We start from the raw sequence: 26887 nt of genomic DNA on the forward strand, positions 1-26887 counted from the left end.
TCAAGGACCAACTCATCCCCTCACATCCACTGTGGTGCCACCACGGCTGAGGTGACATAACAGCTAGGGACTGGAATCATTTAGATTCACTCAACGTATCTAGCAATTGGTGCTAGCTGTCAGCTCAGACCTTAGCTAGCTAAGGTTGTTGGCTGGAACACCTACACTGACCCCTTCATGGTGTTGCTTGGCTTCCTCACAGCAGAGTGGATGGTTTCTAAGAACATCCCAAGAGAACCATGTAGCAGTTCTATTTTCCCTTAGGATATAGCCTCAGATTTTACATAGTATCACTTCCATAATAGTCATAGGCCTACCCAAATTCAAGCATATGGAAAACATGCTCCATTTCTCTGTTTGTAAGACTCAATGTCACATTTTAAGAAGAGCATGTGGAATGGCAGATATTATTGTAATCATCTTGGAAAATAAAATCTGCCACAGATCTGTAATTGAAAATGTTGAAGAAGTAGTACGTAACATAAGAGTGTAGGTGTAGTCTGGTTATCAACATTTTACAGTCCTTAACATTTAGGTGGGATGAGACTACCAAAGAAGAGAATAACACCAAAGACTGAGCCCTGGGGAACTCCAACATTAAGGTGTCAAAGAGAAAATGAACTGAGAAAGGAGAGTGTGTTGGAATGACTACTGAAATGGAAAAATCAAAAGAATTGGTTTCCTTCTTCCTCATAATGTCTCTTTGAAATCTACCTCCTTAAGATCTGCCCTGGTAAGATAAACTGAGTTCGTTGAGAAACTGAGTTTGTTGTATATACTGTTAGGTCTGGGACCTATACCAGTCCATGTGATGAAACAAAACTTGTCTAATATGTCAAAATAATCTCTTCCCTTTGGCTATTGACTGATCTAAGGATGGGCATGTAACCCATTTCTGGTTAAGGGATAACAAAAGAATTAACATAAAGATGTTTTTCTTCCCAAATACAATCTAGCAAGGAAAAGCTGTTTTTATCCTCTCCCTCTTCTCCTTAAGTGTTAACATACTCCCTGATGATATATCAAGTATGTTGTAACAATGGGACCAAAACATCAAGTCTAAGACAGAATATAACTTAGTAAAGATAACAGTTGAAAAAATAGAAAGAAAAACTCCTATAGACTTACACTCTAAATTTTTGCACCAAAGAGCATTCTTAAACAATGCAGGTTTTTAAATTTTACATTGTAATCTTAGCTTGAAGTGTGACAAATTGTAGGTGTTATTTCTCTCTCCTATATTAACCTTCTTTGTTTCCTTTTTCACTGTACGAATACAATGACTTAATTTTATAACACTTGTCAAGAAACTGAAGCAAATGATGATATTGGAAAAACTACATACAACCTATAACAAATAAGAAAGTTTGTAGACTTTCACAAGAGCCAATTTGATGTTTTACATAGACTGACTTCATTCTAAATCAGCACTGTGTATCTAACACACCATGGTCTACTTTTCCACCCCTCTAAAAGGAAGAGGAGTTCTATTAACATAAAAATATCCACCTTTTAAAAACAAACAAAAAACTCTGAAGTCAAATCATACTAGCAATGAAAGAAACACAGTGGTGGCAAATTATATAAAGTTTTATAATAGGACTTCTATATTATTGCTTAAGAGAAAAGCAGTTATCAGTCAGCATCTTATTCTTTACCAGCCACTGTACTAAGCCCTGGGGATAGAGAAATAAACCAAACACACATGACTATTCTCCTCATAGCACAGTGAAGAATGGAGACATCAGCAGTCCAGTGAAAAAATAGAGCTCCTAAGCAAATAAATATAAGTAAATAAGCAAATATTAGTGCATGGAACTTATAAAAAATGAAAGTAATGAAAGTACTAGGTACTTTGGTGTCATAGAATAGAACAATCTAATCTGTTTACAAAGGCAGAGAAGGATAAATAAAATTTAGCAAAGTGAAAGTAGGAAGGAAAACACTGCCGATAAAGGAAAGAGGTTGTTCAAAGGGTAGGAATAGAAAAGAATAGGAAATATCTGAAAATATTTTTAGTCCAACAGAGATTGACTGAGATACCGAAGAGGCAGTAGCAGGAGTTTGAGGCTGAATATTTACATAAGGCCTGATTAAGAAGGATCACAACAAAGGTGCCTGCGTGGCTCAGATGGTTGAGCATCTGACTCTTGATTCTGGCTCAGTTCGTGATCTCAGGGTCATGATCTCAGGGCTGTGAGATCGTGCCCCACCTCAACCCCTGCATCGGAGCCACGCTTGGGGCTCTTCGCTCAGCACAGAGTCTGCTTGTCCCTCTCCTCTGCTCTTCCCCCACCCACTCACGCCATCTCTAAAATAAATAAATAAATAAATAAATAAACAAATAAAATCTTAAAAAAAAAAGAAGGATCACAACAGAAATTTTGGGCTTTACACAAAAGTCAATGGGGATCCCTCAAAAGGATTTAAGCAAGATTTATATTAAAAGAAAAAATATTCACTCTAAGCTTTAATGATGTTAGGAGATGAACTGGGAAATTATTGCAGTGTTGTATGTGTAAGATAAGAACAGATTTAATTAGAGTGGGAGTTGCAAAGATGGAGAGTAGTAGATTGATAATATTTAGAAAGGAAATATTAACAGAAATTGATGGCAGATTGAATTCATTTCAATTTTAGATATGCACAGTTTGAGTGCCTATAAAACATCTAAATGGAAAAACAGAGATGTCAAAAAGGCAGGTAGACATATTTATCTGGAACTCAAGGGAAAAAAATACAAAGCTTGGGATGAACATGTTATTTTGGCAATCATAGACTTATAAATGGAAACTGAAGCTTTAGAAATATTGAAGAATGAGGATGGATATCAGTCATTCAGCAAATAAGTGAGTACCCATTTTGTAAACAGTTGTAGGGTAGAACTTCCAATTGAGAATCTAGACACATGTTGGTATACTTACTTGGATTTACACATACATTAAAGAACTGTGTAATAAATATGACCCCATCAAATATATTCTGAAATATACATCACAGAGTGAAAATAAACTTTTTTTTTTTTTTTTTTTTTTTTGCTTAGGTAAAATGTTGAGCGTCGTTTCAAACAGTATAACTAAAAATAAATATTAATATGGACATCTGGATTTTTTTTTTAAATGAAACTTAAGAAAACTCACTTAAAACTCAAGATATATGTAAAGCTTAAAATTACCCTTTCTCTGGGTGCACAGCTATAGATCTTGGTTGATCCAGGCCTTGGGAAATAATTACATAACGGAAAGAGCCATTGAGTCTTGCAACTTCAATTAAGTTGAAACCATGATCTGTCCAATATATGTTACCTAGGAGAAATACAGATGTGTTTATAATATGGTTGTGAGAAAGAAAATTATTTATTAGTTATGGCTAAAATTAACTTTCTGAGCATTCACATAACTATCAAGAAATCATTTACTTCCTATTTTTTTTTTAATGTGTACATTTCCTAAGCGGAAAGCTGTAAATAAACTAATATGCAAATACTTCCCAAGCTCACACATCTGCAGTTTAAACCATATAATGATACATTTGTATGCTAAAAATAAGTTGAAACTTCTCTCACCTGAAGAAGGGATCTATTTTAACTTTCTACTGACTCCAGGCAAAAGAGAACTTCTAACACTTTTGTTTACCTGCCTCACAGTTCCCAGGAGATTTGGGCCAAGTTAATACTACATAATCTACTTCTGCATAAAAACACTCGTCTAAAGACTCTAAAGCATTAGAAAGGATGAAGCCAAGAGCAAAAGAGACTATTTATCCCTGTGGCTAGAAGTACAAAAAAAAAAAACTGTTATGAGTTAGAAACAGAATTTTTATGAAGGAGATTGAGATGCTAACAAAATAGGTATGCAACAAGAACAGAAAAAGCCATGGATTATACCAGCAATCCAGTCAATAGCTATCCCCTCCACTCTTCCCAAGCCATTGGTAATGATATCTTCTTTCCAAGTCTGATCTCTTTTAGCTCGGCTAATTTTATTGAAGCCCATGTCTGTCCAGTAGATGGTATCATTTTCTATGGATAAGACAGAAAGAAAAAACAAAAAACAAAAAAAACATACACATACACTATAAAAGGTATCAATATATGTATTGGGATCACATTGCATTAGTACTTTGGGGATTATCATCCTGGGTATACGAGGGTATAAATATTCTTCAGGACAATTCACTAACACAAATAGCAAGAAAGATATTAAAACAACATGAAAGAACCTAGTCAAATGGTTTTTCTTAAAAGTACTTTTGAAATATATGTGGAAATGACCTATCACATCCTTGATTATTTTTTCTTCATTTTTCTACTCATTTAACTCAATAAATACTTATCTCACGTTATTTTGCAATCATGATGTCAAACCATGCTATTTTGGACCATGGTTTTTCTCTTCACACCTATACCTGTGTCTGAGTTCTCTAAATATGAAAAGAATACTACTGAAGATAATCAACAAAGTCTCAAAGTAGAGAGAGAATGGAAAGAAACATAAGGGCATTTCAACTGTATCAGGCGTGTTTTAAGCATAAGGTCATTCAAAATGTGTAAAGTCTTAAAAATGCCCTAGCATCCAATTATTCCTTCTGAGATAATAGTTTCCCAAATGTCAACTACAAACCCCTTACATCATTTTTCAAACTCTGATTGTACAAATGGGCTTAAGAATACTTGAAAAATGGCTCTATGCTATTGCAGTCTTTAAATAACAGTGCTTTTTGAATATTTGAATGAAAAATGTGTCTAAAGATTATAAATGAAATATATGTGCATGCATATGCATAAAGGGTAGCAATTATAGACCAATGATTTTAAATATAGCCACCAGAAAGACACTGGGGACAAATCATTAAATAATAATTTGCCACCAACTAAGTAAGTTTTTGTGTTGTGACCTACGTGGCCATTTGAAGAACAAATCCTTTAAGACCAATATAATTTCCCTCTGGCACAGTGACAGACTATGGAAATAAAGAAAAAGCAATTAGTATAATAAAGCCATTTATCAGTAAGTTTTGAGATTCCATTTCAAGTAAAATACAGTCTAAATTCCTTTGCCTAATTGGAAAAAGATTCCAAAACCCCCTTGTTCTCAAGAATGGTAAGTCAAATACCTAATTGTTTGAAGCAGAGCAGATACCATTTTCAAATATTTATCTGGAAAGCAAGAATTTGTTTGATTTTTCCAATTTTGTTAAAGTATTAGTTAACATTTGAAAGAGTGAATCAATGAACAATAAACATTATTTTTGCATCAATACTAAGCATTAAGTCAAATCCAAACCTTTTCTGCAAATGTTAGACCCATATATCTAACTGCCTACTTTGTATCTCCACTTGTATGTAGAGAAGGCAATCTGGGAATACAAAAGACAAATTCTGGATTTCTATGTGAAACACTCTTCTCTTGCAGTCTTCCACATAGCAACTCCACATGCCATGATGGTCTGATGGATGGTATCTCCATCCTTTGTTTCTTGGGCTAAAAACCTCATATTATCCTTGATTACTTTTTCTCAAACTTCACAGCTAATCCATCACCCAAATACTCTAGTGGTCAATCTATTACCAAGTATTTTTCGTTCTTTTTATTGTTCTTTCAAATCATATCCATGATCCAACTACCTCTTACACTCTCTACTACTTACAGTGCAGTCCAAACTACTATTAACTCTTGTCTGAAGCACAGTTGACTCTTGAACAACCCGAATTTGAACTGTGTGGGCCCATTATACGTGGATTTTTCTCAATAAATATATTGAACAATATTGATATAGTCACTGACAGACAATTTATCTTGTAGGCAGATGACATAAACTTACAGCATCAATAAACTCAATAAAGTACTATAAATGTATTTCTCTTATGATTTTCTTAGTAACATTTTCTTTTTCTAGCTTGCTTTATTCTAAGAATACAGTATAATATAGTACATAGAATATACATACAAAATATGTGTTAAGGAAGTGTTTATGTTATTGTTAAGGCTTCTAGTCAACAGTAGGCTATTAGTAGTTAAGTTTTGGGGGAGTCAAAAGTTATATACAGATTTTTGACTGCACAAGGGTCAGTGCCTCTAATCCCCATGTTGTCCAAGGTCACCTACATTGCAAATAGCTTTCTAATTTATTGCCCAGCTTCAATTTGCCTCAGTACTCCCCAGTTCTTTCTCTACTTAGGGGCCACTGTTACCCTTTTAAAAAGTAAACAAGATCATTTCTCTCCTCTCCAGTCAGAGTCTCTAATCATTTGTCATCTCATCCAAGGTAAAATTAAAGTTCCTTCCCATGACCTTCATGATCTACCCATGCCCTTCAACGCTCTCTCACCTGACGTTCTTCCACTCTCCCCCTCACTCATCACCTCTGGTAACAGTCCTTTCTCTCTTCCTAACACAAACCAAATACTATCAGTCTAAGCTTCTTCACATTACTCTTTCTGTTTGGAAGCTCTTTCCTCAGATATCTGCACACCTGTCTTAGCTCAAATATCCCCTCCTTCTTACTGAAACTCCCCCGGCTACTCTGTAAAAAATTATTTCCTCGACATGCTCTACCTCCCTTACCAAACCTGTTTTTTCCATAGCATTTATTACTGTCAAACCCATTATATATGTACTGGGTTGTTTCTTCAGTGTCTGTCTTATCTCACAGAAATGTAATCTCTGTGAGGGTTGGGGCTTTATTTTTTATTTATATATATATTTTTTATTTATATAGCCATTCGCATATGCTAACATGATTTAACAGAGAATAGTAGAGATATCAGAAGAGTAAGATAAACTGAGACATTCTAAAAACGAACTTTTTAAAAATTTTGTTCACTGCTTTATCCCTGGCACCTAGAATAATAATATCTGACACACAGTGAGCTCAAAGTAAACATTTGGTGAATAACGTGAATGCGATGTGCTATACAAAGACTGGCTGGAAGGGGATACAGGGAAGACACAGCTTTTACCATGAGAAGCTTTATAAGCTCAATAAGGAGGAGGTATGAGCGTGAAAAAAAAGACTAACAATTCACAAGAGTGTAGCATGAACAGCATGTCAGTAGTACAGGCAAGTAATTTTGCAAGAGTCCAAAGAAAACATTCACAACAATCTTCACAAGTCTTACAAAAAATACCCTATTTTGTATGGGAATCTTACTTTTGAATTACCCTCTAATAGCTCTGCCAGGCTGCAAATTCCTATTCCATATAACTAGGAAACATTCTTTCTCACATATACCATTACATCTTGCATATACGTTTATTATTACATTGAGCCGAAATTGGGGCTTTACATTTCTTCTTAGAAACACACTACGAGAAGGGTGCCTGGGTAGCTCAGTTGGTTAGTGTGTGACTCTTGATTTCGGCTCAGGTCATGATCTCAGTGTCCTGGGATCAAGCACCACTTTGTGCTCTGTGCTCAGCTTGGCCTCTGCTTGGAATTCTTTCTCCCTCTCCCTTTGCCCCTCCCCCCACTTGTGCTCATTCTCTCTAAATAAATAAGTAAATAAAATCTTAAAAATGAAAAAAAAAGAAAGAAAGAAACAGACTGTGAGATAATTCATAGGTAGGAATTGCAACTGGCCCAACTTTTACCAATGTAGTCACATCTGCAGTAGACACATCATGAATATTCATTTTGTGGATAATAGATTAATTTGTAATGCTGAGGCTATCTCTAAATGGTCAAGTCGACTAGATCAAAGCACTGATGAACTGAGAAGTTTCCTGGTATTATTTCTATTAGGCATATTTTGGAGATTAGTGAGCAAATCAATCATGTGGTGATACAGTAAGGAGGACGAAAACAACAGAAGAATTAAATCAGTCATTCATATCCAAATCCCTTTCTTATCAATTCTTTCACATACATATTGCATACCTATACACTTTAAATTGAGTAAGTTCACAAATATATAAGAATATGTTTTCTTAAAAAGAAAATATATCTTCTAATATCTGGGAATATCTGCAAAATAAACAAATGATGTCAAGAATGTCTTAATTAGGAATAAAATCAGGCTGAAAGATGATAAAAATTTTACAACAAACTATAAAGATACAAAATGGAAATACATACAAATATAGAAAGGGAAGAAAAGACTATCATAACCATGTCCTGATACTTATTCCAAAATATGATATTTTTAAACTTTAATTATCCTTATTCAACACATACTTATAGAATATTTAGTGTGTGCTAAACATTATTATAGGCTTAGGAGTTTGGTGGTGAACATGATAGACAGTCCTTGTAATCACGGAGTTCACTTCTGGAATTGAATTAAAAATAAACTATCTTAAAACATATAGTAATTGGTAATGTATAAAATAATCAGAGGACTGGAAAATAGAATTTGTAATTTAAGGTAATAACAATTATAATTAGCTCCCCACAGATATAATAAGACACATAGGATACTTGGTAACTATTTTCAAGGATTACGTATAGAGAGATTGGAGGCCAGCTATTGTGCATTGTAACTACAGTCAGAATTAAAAGAAAAACCACATATGGTCATAATGATATTAGTCTGTAAAACAAGGGAGAGGCGTACTGACACTGAGAAAAGTTAAACTTTTTGAATTAAGCTGAAGAGCTAACCATCTACAGAAATAGATTATGCACAGTCTTGTCTGAAAATAAGAAATAAGAAATACAAATCTCTTAAAGTCCTTTCACCCCTATTTTTTATTATTTTAATAATAATATATAATAGTATATATTATATATAATTTTTAAAAAATTTATTATGAAATAATTTTTATTATAAAATAAAATTTTATTGTATATTATATATTATATAATTTTATTATTATTATCTATTTTTATGATTAATTAACACTTAATTGATCTAGTGAATACACTTGTCTCCATGTTAGCTTGGGTTGTTGCGTACTTCTTAGAAAATTCAAAGTCCTGTTTCCCCACCTAAATTGACATACTATTTCAGAAAACACCATACCAAAATAAAAAAAAACAGATAAAATATAAGGTAGAAGGTTACCATACTTCCCTCTCCTAATGAAATAATCACCAGCACACCAGGAAGATAGCAGACTACAGTGCAAGGGGTCTAGGGCTGGGATCTTAGCATTTATCACTGTCCCACCGTTTCCCATCAGACTTTCACAAAGTTACTTTGTCTCACTTGGCCTCAGTTTCCTCACTTATGAATATGAATATACAAATATAAATAGAAAGACAGAGATAGATATAAGTAAAAGAAGGTAAAATTTAGATAACCTTTAGGGTTTCTTTCAACTCTTGATGTTCTAATGTTAAGATTTAATTTTTCAGTTGCACTTAAAAGGAATACAGTATTTTCAAAGTTCTGCCCAATTTGAACTGTTACATAGATTTTCCTTTTTCGCTGTAATTTTTTTCTCATTTTAACTAGCTTTGTTGTCTGGAGCTAAAAAGAATAAAGCAAATGATTTTTCCCAGAACATGCTACTAATGGTTATTAAACCACATTTATTTTTTTAACTCAGACCTTTTCACTTATCCTACTAAATGCTACCTTGTTACATTTGATCAGTGATCTTGTCAATCAACATTTAAAAAAAAAATCATGTTATCCAATGACTCCTTTTTGTGATATCCACAATTTGGTAGGTAGGTTTTCTGTACCTTTATTCAAGGCAATAATAAATATGTTGAACAGAATCAAAAATATACTTTTGGCATACCACTTTCTGCAGCAATGGCAACTCCATCATCCTTTCATATCTGGCTGATACAACCAGGAAGAACACCTACCTAACAGATGAAGAGGCAAGAAATTCTCAACATTCTCCCCTTTCCAGGAACCCCTCTGTGCTGATCTACTTTGGTTGATAGTGCTTACCTTGGGAGATAAGGAGCAAGCGACTGGCTTCAACAAAGGAATGGTTTTAGAATATATATTATTAAAAGTAAAGGGGAACTTATTATTTTAGCTTCCTCCTCAATTACTAGGTTTTTTGTTTTTTGTTTTTTGTTTTTTCCTGCACCAGTGTTGAATACGTCTGAGAGGTAAAAATTACAGTGAAGTTGGGGTGCCTGGGTGGCCCAGTTGTTAAGTGTCTGCCTTCAGCTCAGGTCATGATCCCAGGGTCCTGGGATCGAGCCCCGCATCAGGCTCCCTGCTCTGCGGGAAGCCTGCTTCTCCCTCTCCCACTCCCCCTGCTTGTGTTCCCTCTTTAGCTGTGTCTCTCTCTGTCAAATAAATAAATAAAATCTTTAAAAAAAAAAAAATTACAGTGAAGCCAAGAAAAATACTGGCTTTTTGGATGGGTCTTTTACAAATATTATAATATTTTTGTAAAAGATCTATATCTTAGCTCTTTGATCACGTATCACCAAGCTTTAGTCTTTTGTTTTGTCTAGAATTCTAAAAGGTAACGTAAGTATAACAAATACAATCTCAACTTTGGTAAAAGTAAGGACATCCAACCTTAATTCTGAGAACACTAAAAGACTATAAACGTTCCTGGCTCCTATTATAATTGTTATTATTTTGCAAATAAGAGACAGTGCTATAAGGATCAGGAAAAAAAATGTGAAGATGGAAAGAGTTTGTGAGCTATTAACTATCAGAATAAAAGGAACTATAAAGAAAATGGGAGACAGAAGTAAAGGAAGGGAGGAAGGAAAGGAATCACACTTCTCTCTTATCATTGGCATAGCCATTCCCATATGCTAACATGATATAGTAGAGATATCAGAAGAGTAAGATAAACTGAGACATTCTAAAAACGAACTTTTTAAAAATGTTGTAATTGGTGCTTGAGGGACAAGTTTCTTCTATCATCTTTTATCAGTATATTGCTGATAAATTAAAACCATTTTATAGCACTATGTATAAATGTGGCTATATTTTGGATCTAGCACCTCGTGTGAGAAAGACTGCTGGATGGCAAAAAATGTATTGTCATGGTTAGTGAAGCTACAAAAATTAGAAGTTACCCCACAATTTATTTTTAAAAATCTTACCATAAACTTCCTTTTGCCTTAAAGCAAAAACGAAAACCTCTAGCATAAACAAATCCTTCTGAAAGGATCTGAGTTTGGTCATTAGATCCGGTAACATGGAAGGATTCTAGTACCTAGTTCCTATGGTAATAATTTGGTGAATGACACCATGGAAGTTCAGAATCTGGTTGACCTCTAGGAGGCTTACTTTTCCCAGGTTCATAAATTAATAAGATTATAGAAATTTTATAGAAAACAAGAATCTTGAGTAATACGTTCTGCTAGTACCTTCTTAGATATTACACAGAAGTTGTTAAGAAAGTCAAGTTAGATCCACAACACAAAGAATTACTTAAGGACAGCTCCAAATTGTGAGTACTAAAATTTGCAAATTTGTTTAGCTTAATTTATTTGCCAATTTTTTTTTTCCAACTTGTTGGACCATTTATACTCTATCTCACACTTTAAAAATAAAGATATTTATGCTCACTCCCAAAAGCACATGCTAACTTAGGGGAAAGTATATATAAAGTATGCCTTGGTTTCTTGATAAACTTCAGGCTTGGTTTCTAGAGAATGTTTTATCTATGACTATTCAACTATTGCCAATTAGTGTACTCTGTATTACCTTATAGGGAAAGCTGTTAGGATTTCATTGCTGTTGTGCTTTCAGCTTTTGTTGTTATATACAAATAAGGATAGGCTGTAAGGAGTCAGTATTAAACTCACGGCACCGATGTTTATACAGAACCTGCACTTTGTTAGGATCAGAAAGAACAGTATCCCTCACCCTGCCACCCCTCCAACCACCAACTTTTTTTTTTTTTTTTTTCCAACCACCAACTTTTACTTGGACTTTAATTATTTACCATCACTTTCAGATGAGCTGGTTGCATACACCTTTCCCCTTTGAGGTAAAAAATATAAGGCTTCTCTGTGGTTTTTATTGTCATTTATCAGCAGTGACCTTAACAGGTAGGCCCAGAAATTTAACTGTTTCTCCATTTACAAAGACTGCCTTAAGGCATGCAATTCATTAATTCGTCAAGCTTAGTTGAGATAATGATTTCCAAACTGATTTCATTCTAAAACTTTAACACATAGGTCGGTTACCTCCAATCCAAACCCTATTTTTTTTCTTTTGGAAATCACCTTGTAATTTTTGGAAAGAAGAGACTTTCTCACATCACTTCTGCATTTTCCAGTCATCATACATCTAAATGCTCTATTTTGTTCTGGTCTGTGTCTCGTTTCAACCCAGATACGGGATTCATTTCAGCCCTTTTCCCTGATCCACTTCCTATAAACCCACCCACACATGAAATACAAATAGTACAACAGAATTTATGGAAGCATGGGATTGGGGATAAGTTATAACAACATAAAAACTTCAAACTGAAACTTAGATACCGTATTCTAAAAAGTGCTCTGGTCATACCCACCAGAGGTGATTTTTCAATGGTAGCCCGGGCCTTACACCTTATTGCCCACCCCTCTCCTCCTATCTCATCTCAATTTATCATTCCCTCCCCTTTCAGATTACCCAGTCTCCAAAAAGAAACCCTCTATAACTATCGTCCCCAACCTCAGCAACCGGTTTGCCTTCACACGGTTCAAAACACAATAGTCCTCAAATGGCTGTCCATTAGAGTTGCCTAGAGAAGTTTGAAAAAAAAATAGTGAAGATAAGGGTTCACCTCAGTGATTTTTAAATTGCTTAGTCTGGGGTGGTGTGCTGGTTGAGAATGATTAGCTAACTCATCAAAAGTACAGATCAGAAGAAAAACACTTGTTATTTAACAGGATCCAAGATCTTGTGAAGGAGATTGCTATTGTAAAATGCTACCCCACCCCTGTTACAAGCTCAGTGCTATTAATGGCTCCCTACTAAAGGGATTTTCAAAGACAAAAGAGGGAGAGAAGGGCTTGACACCATCTCCAGAATACCACGTTTGGGATTTTTTTTTCTCCAGCTGGAGGAGGTCTTTAACTTGAAAAAAAAAAATGTATTTTTAAATTTGTTGATTCTGATGAGACAGGGAAACTGAAGGGACCCCATGGATCCCATAAAAAAAAAGTTGTTTCTTTTTTCCTTTGTCCAGCTTCTATTCTTGCTAGGGCCTGCACCCCCACCCCACTCTACACATGCCTTGTAATGCAAATAGCTTACCGCTTCCTTGTAAGGGACAGAGATAATGCTATCTTTGTAGTCTTCCAGCACAATAGATAACAACTAAGGAGCGACCATAAAATAAAAAAAAAAAAAAAAAAGAGAGAGAGAGAACTCCAAGACCACTGATTCTAAACACCTTGACACCAAGACCCCTGGCTTCAGGGAATAAGTGATTTATGAAGGATACCTGGACCCTGTCCATGTTCTGACCAGTTCCTGGATGCCTAATCACCAGTAAAAATCTCAGACCCCAAGCAAAGAGGAGACTGCCTCCTTTCCTTTATGAGACTCCCTGACACTCAGTCTGTCTGTATCTACTCTCTCTGTATCTTCAATAAACTCTGCTTTCACCTCCAACAGGCTCATGTTTGATTTCCAACTTGCATGGTCCTGCAGAAACCCCTCTGGGTCCTTGGACCTGGCCTTCCTGCATCACTGATAAGCCACTGGCCCCAGATCTGTCAGAAATCACTGCTCTTCAATCTATGCCTGAATCAAGCTAAATCAAAAGGCAGCTCAAGGAGATTACTTTGCGTGGATCTTTCTCCATTCTCAATAAGCTGGCTTTTATTGAACTATGTACGATATGTCCTTTGCCACACATACGTATTCTTTGCTTTATTTTTTTTCTTTTAAATTATGTAGACATTGTGAGCCCTGAAATTGATCGCATTCCTGTCTTTGTACTTGTTATTAGAAATAACAAAAATTGTGATTGCTGCCAACTTTCAGCAAAAATACAGTATTTTACAGCATACAGTTTATTTCTAGTTTCATGTTATTTTTTTCCCTAACTTTTTTCTTAGAGCTCATTCCCTCACATCTTAATTGTTCATCTTACTGCCATTCCCACATTTTTGAAAGTACATACAATAATATTTAGAATAAGATGAGATATACGTGCTGGTTTTTTTACAAAGATTTATTTGTTTATTTGAGAGAGAGTGAGAGGGCATGTGCACAGAGGAAGAGGCAGAAGAAGACTCCCCGCCAAGCAGAGTCCAATGTGGGGCTCAATCCTAATATCCGAGATCATGACCTGAGCCAAAGGCAGACACTTAACTGATTGAGCCACCCAGGCGCCCCAAGATACATGCTTTTTAACTTATCAAATCATAGTTTATACATAAGTGACATCAGAGTCAGTCAGCTATACACACTGTAGGGAATGGCTACACATTGTCTTACAAGAAAATGTGAAAATGGTGATTTTTACTTATTTTTCTCATCCTTTAAGAATTTCTATTTTAGTGTATATTTAATACAAGTAAATAATTTGTTAATAAAGTGATAAAAAACACATGTATTTTAAGTGAAATCTCTTCTTGGTTAACCAGTAGTTATATGATAAAAAAGAAAGGCTTGCTACCAGGAGTATGGCTGCTACTTTCCAATCACACCCCATTTTTTTTTATATATATTTTTTAAAGATTTTATTTATTTATTTGACAGAGAGATAGAGAGAGAGCACAAGCAGGCAGAGAGGCAGGCAGAGGGAGAGGGAGAAGCAGACTCTCCACCGAGCAGGGAGCCCGACACGGGGCTCGATCCCAGGACCCTGGGATCATGACCTGAGCCGAAGGCAGCCACTTAACCGACTGAGCCACCCAGGCACCCCAATCACACCCCATTTTTGACATGCTCTGTGCCATGGCACACCAGCCGAAACCGCTGGAGCCTACTGAGGGCTACGGAAATTGAGAGGAAAGCAAGGTCTGTCAAGGTCATCAGAAAAGACTTCAGGGGTGAAGTGAGGCTTTCACTGATCCTTGAATACTGGGTAGCGTTTGGATTCACATTTGCAGAAATGCACAATATAGTTTACAGAAACCTAGTTGAGAAAATGAACCAATTTAATAAATGCAGTCATCTTCATAATAATAGGAGAGACAACAACTGCATTTCAGGAAGACTAGGGAGCAAAAACTGATGACAGCCAGTTGTGAATCCATCCGATATCCTAGGTACAGATACAAATTAAGTTCTACTTCCTATTCTTTTCCAACTTTGAAAGCATTTCTTTAAACATTTTGCAGGTTAATAAGGACCCAAGTTCTTGATATTTCATATTAAAAGGATTCAATAATAAAGTGCTAATGAATTACATTTGTTTCTTTCATTTTGAGAAAGGCAAATCAATACAAACGCTAATGGGTAATTTTCTTAGAGCAACAAATCACTGAAGAACTCCATCCTTGTGAGTAAATAAAATAAAATCTGCAGACTTCAAAGGTTTTAGATATCTTAATCCCCTTAAGGTACAATGTTATGAAACCTTAGATAATGTACATTCTCTTTTAAATTACTCCTTTATCAAATAAGAAATACATGCCCATCTAGCTTTTGTGTCCTGAATGGAATTTGCATTAAACATACTTATTATAAAAGCAATTCCATTTTCAGGTTTTGAACTGTTTCCTCTCAGGGTAACAAAAAGAATCTTTCACATTTTCTTAAGCATTCACTGTTTTTCCTCTTCAAAGCAATTGCACCGTGCTGTTTTTCACATGCATTAAGTTAGTTCTCACAGCCCTTGTGTTCCTAATTTTGACTTTCAGGTAGCATATGAGAACTAAAATGTGCTGTCACGGTCTCATTGGCTTCAGATTAGAAGAGGACCAATTGCAGCTCCAAGGAGAAATTGTTTTAATTTATTCTGTTTTAGATTTTCAAAGCTGAGCTATAAAATTGAGACAGCATGTTGAATAGATATGTCTTCAAGGTACACCTACTCAGACAGTTCTTCAGGAAACCATCAACCCATTTCAGAAAACAATGCCATCTGATTTCACTTTTATTTTTGAACAGGGGAACACAAAAAATCTGGTTCCTCAAATGCTTGGTTTCTCTGTTATGCCTCAAATTAGTAAATCAGACAAAAATGGAGTGTATACCTTAAAAACAGCAAATATATTTGTGTATACATACATTTTTTTCATCATCACCTCTGGTGAAAAAACACCTTAAGACGTTTACTGAAGAGAGGAATGTGACATAATAACCAAGGCTTGGATACTATGTTCTGATTTGAAAATCTCCGCTGGACTACTTAGTGACTATGACATGGGCAAGTTATTTATCTTTCTGTTAAGTTTCCCAATATGTAAATAGATAATAATAGAGATGCCTTGAGGATTAAATAAATCAATCGTTGTTAAAGCACTTAATGTCTACTATATAATATAATAAAGCATCAACTACTAAAATTTAAAAACATAAAGTATATGATATAATAAAATAAAAAGTATAATAACTAATCAATTTGGTAATTTTATACCCTTTTGAAGTTTTAATGTGGTCTTAGTTTAACATACAATCATCTTTATAAATTTAAAACTATAGAGAGAATATTTTGATATTTTATTTGCAAAAGAAGAAAAAAACTATTTTTAATTAATCCCATCCAAGGAAATAAGAAAAGAGATAGAAAATAATAAATAATCAGACATTGCTATATATTTCCACTCACCATCTATGAATTTTTATATTAAAATTTAACATTGATTTGGATGCACAGTGGCATCTCACATTTTCAGAAAGGCAAAGTTAACTTTACTATGAAAAGTTACACAGAAAATTTACTCTAAGAATTACTTGAAATTGTCAGTGTTTATTATACTTATGAGCGGACCAAACAACAGGAAGAAGTTGTTATTAACACCATTAAGAAATCAATAAAATTTGTCCTCAATTGGTGTTTTAAATGCCTATCCATATCATTTAAATCATAGGTGACAAAGAGATATAAGAATCTCATATATGATTATTTTCTACTTTGATTTCACTATTGAATTGTAGCTAATATGATAATAAAACATAGTCTATGAATGTGCACTGCTCAGACTTTCAGAAACAATGATTCTTTTTATGAATGAATTCCTGCTAAAAATAGGAAAAGTACGTAACTCGATAATTTTTATTGAGGGCTATATGCATTATGGTAGATGACCAAGAAGCCTCCTTCAGTCTTCCCAGAGCATCAATCACCTTCTTGTAAGTACTTGGTAGCCATATACATTACCTATCATTTCCTTAGTGAATTCCAATTGTTTCTTGACCTACATTGGGAGTACATTAAAAGAAGGCTATATATTCTCCTCCTAGATAGCTCCACAGAAGCGGGTGTAATACTTTGGACTGCATAGATACAAAAGTTCATTGAATGAATGATCGAGCATCACTGTCTTCACTCTTACTATCCAAAAGTCAAATACATGTCAGGAGATAAACCCATCAGAGCTGCCTTCCATCTCCTCCTTTACCTGTGCTCTCTCATTTGATGGGAGGAACAATATTCATCACCCAAACTAAAGACTTAAGAGTTATCCTTGATTCTTTCTGCAACTATTTACTTTACCCCCACATTGAATCAATTACCAAGTTCTGCATGTTTTAACTGCTTCTTCTTTGTTTTTTTCAATCTGCATATAGCACTTCAGTTTTATTCAGGTCCTCACTATCTTTCTTCTGATCTATTGCAACAGCCTCCTAAATGGTCTCCCTTCCTATAATTTTATTATCCTCCTACCCATTCTCACAACTATCAGGGTAACTTAGCTAAAATACAAACCAGATCTTATCACTGTTCATGTTTCTAGGTTTCTCATGACCCTAGGATGAAGATCAGATTCCTTAGTAAGTCATATAAGGCCACCTATGATCAAAAACAGTAGCCTCCAAACATTTTTGTTGAGTAAAACAATCTGAGTATCTACCCTTAGTATATATATGTTTTTTCATCCATTACACATGTACACACACATGAAACATGCACACCAATATGTTTTTAGAGAAACAAGAAAAAGTAAATATAAACAGTTCTACTATTTTCTTCTATCTAACTAATTTATTTAGTTACAGGGTATGTACTTTGCTTCCTTCTTGGAAAAGATTCAGCCTGTAAGTACTTCTTTGGTTTTGTCTAGTACACCTTCCTGCCTCAGGTTTGACTCTAGTAGAACCACTCTGTTTGCAATCGCCCTCACTCACTGTACACACACCCATCATATAATTTCTCACTTCTATGCCTTTTCTCATGTCATCTTTCCTGCACCTCTTTCCCAAGATTCCATTATTCAGATGTTAAGACTCATGCATTCCTCCTCCAGGAAGCCTTCTTGACTATCCCAATCTAGGTCATTGTCCTCCTTGCTGCTCTCATAATAACCTGTGCTTATCTCTAATAATTGTACTTAATACAGAGTATTGCACAGCTCACTTTTTATGCACCATCCTTTCCAGTAGACTGAAACTGGTTTTTATTCATCTTGAATCCACAATGTCTATCTATAGCTTTCTGTATATGATAGTTGAATAAATATTGATATCCAATTAACAATAATACAAATAGAATCAAGCAAATGGTAAAAAAAAAAAAAAAAAGTTAAAGCAGAGTATTATCTACACCAAAAAATGGTAAGATAAGATATAATTGTCGAGAAGAAGTAATTTCATAAGGTGGTAATACTTTAGCCAATTATCAGATCAGCTAAAGAATATGCATTCAGTGTCTCAATTTATGAAACCATATATTCCCTCTTATGGCAAAATATTAAAATCAGGTGGCAGGATATAATTATAGTAAGTAACATTTTATAATAAGTTTAATTTATATCAACTCTAAGTTAAATGAGCAAAAGATGGTTCCAGGAAGTTTAAGCTCAAGAATCAGAACGCTTTTTGAAATTCTGAATATTTAAAGTTAAAACATTTGACAAGCTATCACAAAAAGGTATAGTATTTGTCTCATACTGTTTAGCACCACTTCATAGTGCAATTATATGATGTCTTGGATTTGCTTGAATTAGATGAGACAAACAGACCATGGATTGAAACAGGTGACGGGACACATGGAGGGTTTATCATACTCTACTCTCTACCTTTTTATATATGTTCCAAAGTTTCCACATCAAAAGTTTAAAAAGTGCTCCAACAGATTGAAAAGAATTTCTCATTTTAATTGTTATTCCTAATCAAACTCAGAAGCTTTTACGGTAGTAAAATATATAAATAATCTCTAATCTTTAACATAACCTGGATGGCACTCTCAGTATCCTACCCATGCCGGAAACTAAGAAACTCCAACAATTTCAGCAAAATTTTACCTTAACTGTACTATATTAACCACAGAATTACTCTCCCCCCCCCTCCCACCAAAAAAAGAAAAATCCTTGAAGCAAAGAAAGTATTTATATGAGCTAGGTTTTGGAGGGTACATAATAAAAATAGTCATATTCTTGGTCTCAGCAGAATCAGCAACAGGTTTACCAAAAATATAGTCTTGAAGCAGCACAGGCAAGGAGGTGATTTTTCACCTGAATTAGACTATGCTAATGCTGATAAAAGGTTAAAGAATTTATTAGAAAATTAGCTAAGATAAAAATTTTTAAAAAATTAAAAGATCCCCATATCACCTTGCATTATCGGGTAAATTAAAGAGATGTAATTTAATATAAAAAAAATAACAATTAGGCAGACTCAGACATTTTAAAAAATGTAATACATTCCAGAGAGATAAAGGAAAACAAGACTCCTCAAGCTATTTTCATTCAGTGAGAATACAAATGAAATAGTTCTAAAAAGTTTGGATACAACATCTTAAGAAAGGTAGATCAAGGACAAAGACTTATTCTGAAGTAGCTAACTTGAAATGTTTTCAATTATCAAAGTAGAGATATAACAATTCTTTCTATTTACATATGCTAAGTATGTGTGTGTTTGTGTGTGTCTGTAGATGTGTGTATATTCTTTCCTTCTGCTATATTACCTTGAGCTCCAAGCCTCTTAGATTTTAAAAGAAAAACAATGATGGACTAGCAGATAAATAAATATATGAGTCTACAAAAGGAAACTCTAACGCTTCAGGAAATGTAGTGAGTGGACCTGCCTTCTTCCATTGGACTTCAGATTGAGTCAATGCATGCCATGAATAAGACTTTATTTACGATAACATATGAAGCAAAATATTAACCTATAAATTTTACAATATATGTCTTACCTTGTTGTTGTTTTACCCTAAGTTGCATAATTCCATTTATATAAAATTATAAAATAGGCAAAACTAACCTACAGTGATAAAATCAGATCAGTGATTGCTTCGAGGATAGGCATTAACTGGGTGGGAGCCAGAGAGAACTTTTGGAAGTAACAGAAATATTTCATGCCTTGTTATTTATTCATCAAAACTGAATGAAAAGCACACTTAGTGTCTGAGCATTTTACTCTAGATAAATTACACTTAAATACAGAAAAAACCAAAATATGGAAACATTTGTTTAAAAATCCCCTATGATCATTTTTAAGTAGATAAGTCTGGCTGCATCTAATAAATTTCATCCTAAAACACAGATATGCCTTTGGTATGCAAGACTCTAGGAATACATTTGCCTAGCCTTAAGGAAATCATAATACCTTTGTCAGAAGAAAACTGACAAGACAATAGACAATAACCCATTGGTAGAAAAGATCAGTGCCAATTGATGGGGCAGACAAACTGAAAACAAGCTCTGAGTACATGCTACCTTGAAGGGACATATTTTCAGTCATTGTGGTGGTATAAACTTGAATCCTGCTCTCTAGGAAAATGAAATTCTTAAAGGTAGTAAATAAAAGTATATGAAGAACTATAAATTGGAAAGTACACTGAAGAAAATATGTAGAAATTGTGGAAATTGAAGAACTGCTCAAGATGAAGACGTAGGAAGATCCTGAACTCATCTGTGTCTACAGCTACATATGAAACAATTTCCTTGTTAAAAATCTTAAAGCCTGGCTGAGTGACATCTACACATCTGGCAAATGAAAAGAAAACCACATCAAAGCAGGCAGGAGACCGTGCGACACAACTAGCCTTAAACCCCATCCCTGGTGCACAACCCACAATTGGGCAGTAACTCGAAACCCAGAGCTTCTTGTTGAGGAGTGAAGGGATCAAAGCCTACATGGGGCACCCCAACTTTTAAGACATGCACCCTACAGATAAGCCCCCAAATATCTAATTTTGAAAACCAAATGGGCTAGTGTCCCAAGACCCACAAGACCACAGCCATCTGAGAAACGGAAAGCGTGCTGAGACTCACCTGCCCCAGGGCCCCGTTCCCAGGCAGCTGTTGTGCCCAAACTTAAAGTGAAGGTGGCTCACCTGTTTATATTAAAGTGCTGACCTGAAGGGTAGGGATCTAATTTCACCCTCACCTCTAGGAGCCTGTTGGAACACTTTCTAGGGCCAGAGACTGGTGGGTGCCATCTGTATCACCCTAATATCTGCTTCTATGGTCACATCACCTTTTCTTCTTTATCAAACCTCTCTCTATCTCTCCCTTATAAGGATACCGTGATTACATTTAGGGCCCACCTGGGTAACTGAGGATACTCTTCCCACCTCAAGATCTTTAATGTAATCCCATCTGCAAAGAGTTTACCATATAAAGTAACATTCACAGTTTCCAGGGATTAGGACCTATTGGGGGGTGGGGGTAGGCACTGTTTGGTTTCCTACACTAGGGCTACTAGATATTTGCAAAATAGACTGACTTACCATTCCTCTCCTTAGCGATGTGTGTTGCCCTATAAGCCTACCAAAGATAGGAATGTTGGAGAGAGGAAGAGTATAGGATTTTATGGACCACCCACTGATGACATTAATATCCCTAGGCATGTCCTGGTGTCTGAATGGCCAGCTGGACCTTTGGCATCTTTCAGGAGATGTTTCAGCAATCTGCTCACAGCTGACAGAAGGAAAAAAAAAAAAAAAAAAAACAGTTTCCAAGAATGGCCAGGGCTTATTAAGAATAATCTTTTAGGGGAGAACAAGAGGGAGTACTCTCTTCCACCTTCCCACTTTCCTAGAAGGAAGCTTTTGCACACATCTGGTGCCCTGATTTTTGTGTTTCCTGCCCAGAGGACACCTCTTGATCACCTGGCTCTAGTGGCCAGGGAATCTTGTGATCCTGGTCCCATGTTACTATGAAATGGGGAAGCCACTATAGAAAACAGTATGGGCATTCATAAAAAATGAAAAATAGAACTACCATACGACCCAACAATTCCACTTTTGGGTATTTATCCCAAGAAAACAAAAAGGCTAACAAAAAGATATATGTACCCCCATGTTCATTACAGCACTATTTATAATAGTCAATGGAAACAACCTAAGAGCCCATCAGTGGGTTAATGGAGAAAAAAGATGTGAGATACATAGATAGATGATACATAGATAGATGATAGATAGATGATAGATAGATAGATAGATAGATAGATAGATAGATAGATAGATAAATGATAGATATGGTGGTGGTATGTATATAGTATCTAATGGTATCTATATCTAAATATATGATGGACTATTACTCATCCATAAAAAAAATAATGAAATCTTGCTATTTGCAACAACATAGATGGACCTTGAAGGCATTATGCTAAATAAGTCAGACAGAGATGAAAAATACCAAAAACTATATGATTTCTCTTATATGTGGAATCAAAAAAGAAAGAGAGAGAGAGAGAAAGAAAGAAGAACAAGAAGAACAAGAAGAAGAAGAAGAAGAAGAAGAAGAAGAAGAAGAAGAAGAAAGAAAGAAAGAAGAAGAAGAAGAAGAAGAAGAAGAAGAAGAAGAAGAAGAAGAAGAAGAAGAAGAAGAAGAAAGAAAGAAAGAAGAAAGAAAGAAAGAAAGAAAGAAGAAAGAAAGAAAGAAAGAAAGAAAGAAAGAAAAGAAAAGAAAGAAAAGAAAAAAGAAAAAGAAAAGAAAAGAAAAGAAGGAAAGAAAAGTTGGGGGGGGAAGACTGGATTTCCTTGGAGAACTTCAAGAGAAGGTAGATTGTTAAGAGAAGAGCAATGTGCTCAGAGATACATGAATGGGGATAGCACAGATGCTTTATTGTGGTAAATGCAGAGATAACTATGTATTCTTAAAGGAGCATCTCAACTTGCTTGTATAGTTTTCTTGCAAGTAAATTTTATAATTTTCTCAGGAAAGAAAAGAGATTGTAATGAGAATATAGGAAAGGGAAAGATTATATCCATTTTGAAAACTATACTTGGAAGAAGCTCTAAGAATGTCACATAAGGGAACATGCTGTTCACTGGAACATGAGAGAGTGACAGAGAACAGAAATCAGGTTTGAAAGATGTTTTGATTTGTATAAAACATCTAGTTTATTTGTTGTTATGAAAAGATGGTTTTAGTGCTAAAAGTTTAGGATTTTATTTGACGATGATGATAATGATGATGGTGGTGGTGATGACACTGTCACGGCTAGGATGACCAACCATCACAGTTTGCCCAGTACTCTCCTGGTCTTAGCACTAAAAGTCCAATGTTCCAGAAAACCCCTCAGTACTGAAAAGGAGCTTGTCAGATCTCTAATTTTAGATTGCATAACTGACAGATGGGCCCAGCTGTTGTGTTCTGGATCTACCACCATGCTGTGCCAAGGCTACTCTTAGCTCATGACTGTGTAAGGCAGGGATATTAAGGTAGTCCCATTCCTGCAACATGTGGAACTCCTCTGATGGGCAATTTTGGCTCCCCATCAGCCTTCCTGAAACTTTACTGAAACTACATCAGTCTAAGACTTTTCCTATCTAGCCTCCCCTTCCTTCTATCTTTCGCACAAGTCAGATCTGCATTGTAGTCTGACAGTTCTCCTCATTTTTTCTCTCAGGTTGTTCTTCAATAAGGCTTTTGCATATCTAATCCTGTCTTGACTCTGTGTCTCAGAGGATCCAAACTAGTACAAATTGTGTAGGAGTAGTCTAAGTAAATAAACGTAAGATGGGGCTCTGAGTCTGGCTCACTCTCTAAACAATGGACAAAGGACATGGCCCTGAGGATACACGGTGCATGGACAGTTCCTGGCACATGATGTTCAAGTACTAAAATTTTTATGAAAAGTGACCTGAGAAAACATCTTGTTAAAAGAGATATATCCTTGCAGGGACAATGACTCATGCTTTTGGAAAATATGGAAGAAACAATGACTACAAAGACAGCAGAGCTGGCTAGTTACTGCTACATTGTGATGACACTCCAAGGAGGGATAATGAAAAACTGAGAGCTATTCACAAGCAATTAAAATTAAACGTGAGGGTCAACATGGGGAAATTACAAAGAGACAGTGGAAGAGTAGATACAGCTGAGCAGCAAACAGAAACTGTAACTGTTAGATCTACAGAGCTCCAGAGATGTCTAAATGCTCAGCAAAGACAGGTCTGCTATGCTAAAATCAGAGACCTAGTTGTTAAGACCTGGGAACCTGAAATATGGATGAGGATGGTGCATACCCCTAAAGGTGCTGTTCCTGAACTATCCCCTTAGACTCAGAGTTTGCAAAGGTTGTCCAGTTTCCTCTAGTAAAGGCTAGCACCTTCTTAGTGCTGAAAGATGTTGGAGAAATATTTCACCTGAAAGGCAAAAGGTATCTCAAGAGCTATACTTACTTCTTCTGACTGCTAGGCTGACAACTATGGTTAAATCTCAATATAATCTAGCTGGAGGGATTGCTAAACCTCATAAAGGAGGAAAGAGATTATACACAAAAGGAACTGTGAGAAATAGCATAATGACCAGGGGCCAGAGAATCCCTGGAAATGGATTTTGAAGGTGCTTGATCAAGAGGGGTTAGAATATAAGATAGATAAGTAAGGATTCCTTTACTTAGAAGCTCTTTCCCAGTATACTGATGGGATTTAACACTCTGGCAAGAAGCCAGGATGTGGGACACAATCTGTGTGAAGGTAGCTCTTAAGGCATGGAGAAATTATGCCATTCTCCATGTAGAAACACTTTATGATGTTTCAGATAGATGAAAAAATAAAGAAGATGAGAAAAGGAAGTGGACATTAAGAAATAGATTATGTAGAGAAAGAAAACCCACCAAAGGATCTCAAGAGGACACACTATTCCCCAAGGCTGATGGCAGTGTAGTAGTGAGAGGGGCACCAGCACCACCAAGAAATTCCAGTACTGGGGGGTGGGGGGGGGACTAACAGCCAATAAGGATGTTGCTTAACATTTACAACCCAAAAAAATACAATAATGGAGAAGCAGAAGCCAGAGGGTGGTTGTTCCACTGAAAGGCATGATGCTTTGCTCTCATCTCTGACCTAAACTAATCCTCATATCCAGAACCCACTGATTGAAGAAGTAGCCAAATCCCTAGTGAAATCCTAGCCAAATCTCCAAAACACTGCAACACTGTGGCAATTATACAACTATGATGATCCTCCCAGATCTTACCTCAAAGGGAGCTACAAACATTTACTTGAGTGACTCGATATTGGAGAAAGGCAAATACTCAGATATCTTGATTATTAGATACAGCGTCTAAGTTGACATTGATACATCACCATTGATCCCTTGAGGTGGGGCTTATGCAGGCCAGGTAATAAGTGAAGTCCTGGCTAAATTCTGATTCATTGTAGCACACTGAATCCATAGACCCACCCAGGAGTCATTTTCTTAGTCTCAGAGTATATAATTGAAATTGGTATACCTGGGAATTGGATGAACCTCAACATTGGGTTTGTTGTTTCTGGAATGAGAGCTATTATGGTGGGAAAGGCCTAATGGATGTCTCCAAAAATATATACCCTCCATCCTCTCCCTATCCAACCTGAATGGTCACCATTGCTTAATCGCCAGTCTTGCCCCTGCAGAATGATTTGGACTACCACAGGCTTAACCAAGTGATAGGCCCAGTTGTAGCTGCCATGCCAGATGAAGTATCATTACTAGAGCAGATTAATAAGGCCACAAACGCATGGTATGCAGACATTGATCTGGCAAATGTGTTGCTTTCAATTCGATTTAAGAGGAGGATCAGATAAGAGTTTTATTCACATTTGATAGACGATAATATTTACTTACGGTTTTTCCTCAGGGCTATGTTAATTTTCTTACCCCCTGGTTAAAAAAAAAAACAACAAAAAAAACCCTATTCAAATATAGTCTGAAGAGATCTGAAATCTGGACCACTAGACATTACAGAGAATATTATATTAACCCACTGTATCAAATACATCAAACTTCTCAGTCAGAATGAACAAGTGGTGGCTAGGATGCTGGAAGCATTGGGAAAACACATGTGCACCTGAAGGTTGGAGATAAATCCTATAAAGATTCAGGGATTCACCATTATCATGATGTTTTTATGAGTCCAATGGTGAACAGCATGCCAAAGTTAAAGACAAAGTTCAAGACAAATCATTGCATCTTGATATCCCTACTGTAAAGAAAGAATAATACTTGGTAAGCCTCTTCGGATTCAGGAGATAACATATTCATTCCATGCCAAAGATTATTGTTCTAGCTCATTTCCTTGGTGACATGGAAAACTCCTAGAATTGAGTGTGATACAGAGCAGTAAAGGGCTCTGTAGTAGGTTTAAGCTATGATGCAAGCAGCCCTGTCATTTGGGTCATATGACCCAGCAGACCTGATGGGTGTCAATGGTCAGAACAACATGCAGTATGGAGCTTATGGAAAGTCTCAACAGGGGAATCCCAACACAGGCCCCTAAGATTCTGCAGCAAAGCCATGGCATCAGTACCAGAGAGTTAAAAATGATCCTGACAGGTTTCTGGACCCTGGAACAAAACAGAATACTTGACTCTGAGGCTCCAAGTTACCATCGATCTGGAACTGCCCATCATGAGTTGTCTTCATATCTACGTCTATGTAGGGGTTCCAATCAAGAAAAGAGGAAGAAGAAAAAAAAAAACAATTAAGTTTGTTTTATGGAGTCTGAGAAGGGTTACCAAGG

General features: G+C 35.8%; 1 protein-coding gene across 2 annotated transcripts in view; it reads right to left on the minus strand.

Moving 5' to 3' along the window:
* LRP1B (LDL receptor related protein 1B) overlaps positions 1-26887 on the minus strand; it is a 1832840-nt gene that overhangs the window by 468414 nt on the left and 1337539 nt on the right. For both annotated transcript variants that reach the window (XR_013447098.1, XM_078070743.1), the window contains exons 36-37: positions 3887-4021; positions 3176-3305 (exon numbers count right to left, since the gene is read on the minus strand). Coding sequence is in view for 1 of the 2 variants with exons in the window: in XM_078070743.1 (XP_077926869.1) it covers positions 3176-3305; positions 3887-4021 (265 nt within the window). In the remaining variant the exon portion in view is untranslated. The remainder of the gene's footprint in view (positions 1-3175; positions 3306-3886; positions 4022-26887) is intronic.

Source organism: Halichoerus grypus, chromosome 4 (genome assembly GCF_964656455.1).
Source record: "Halichoerus grypus chromosome 4, mHalGry1.hap1.1, whole genome shotgun sequence".
Taxonomy (NCBI): domain Eukaryota; kingdom Metazoa; phylum Chordata; class Mammalia; order Carnivora; family Phocidae; genus Halichoerus; species Halichoerus grypus.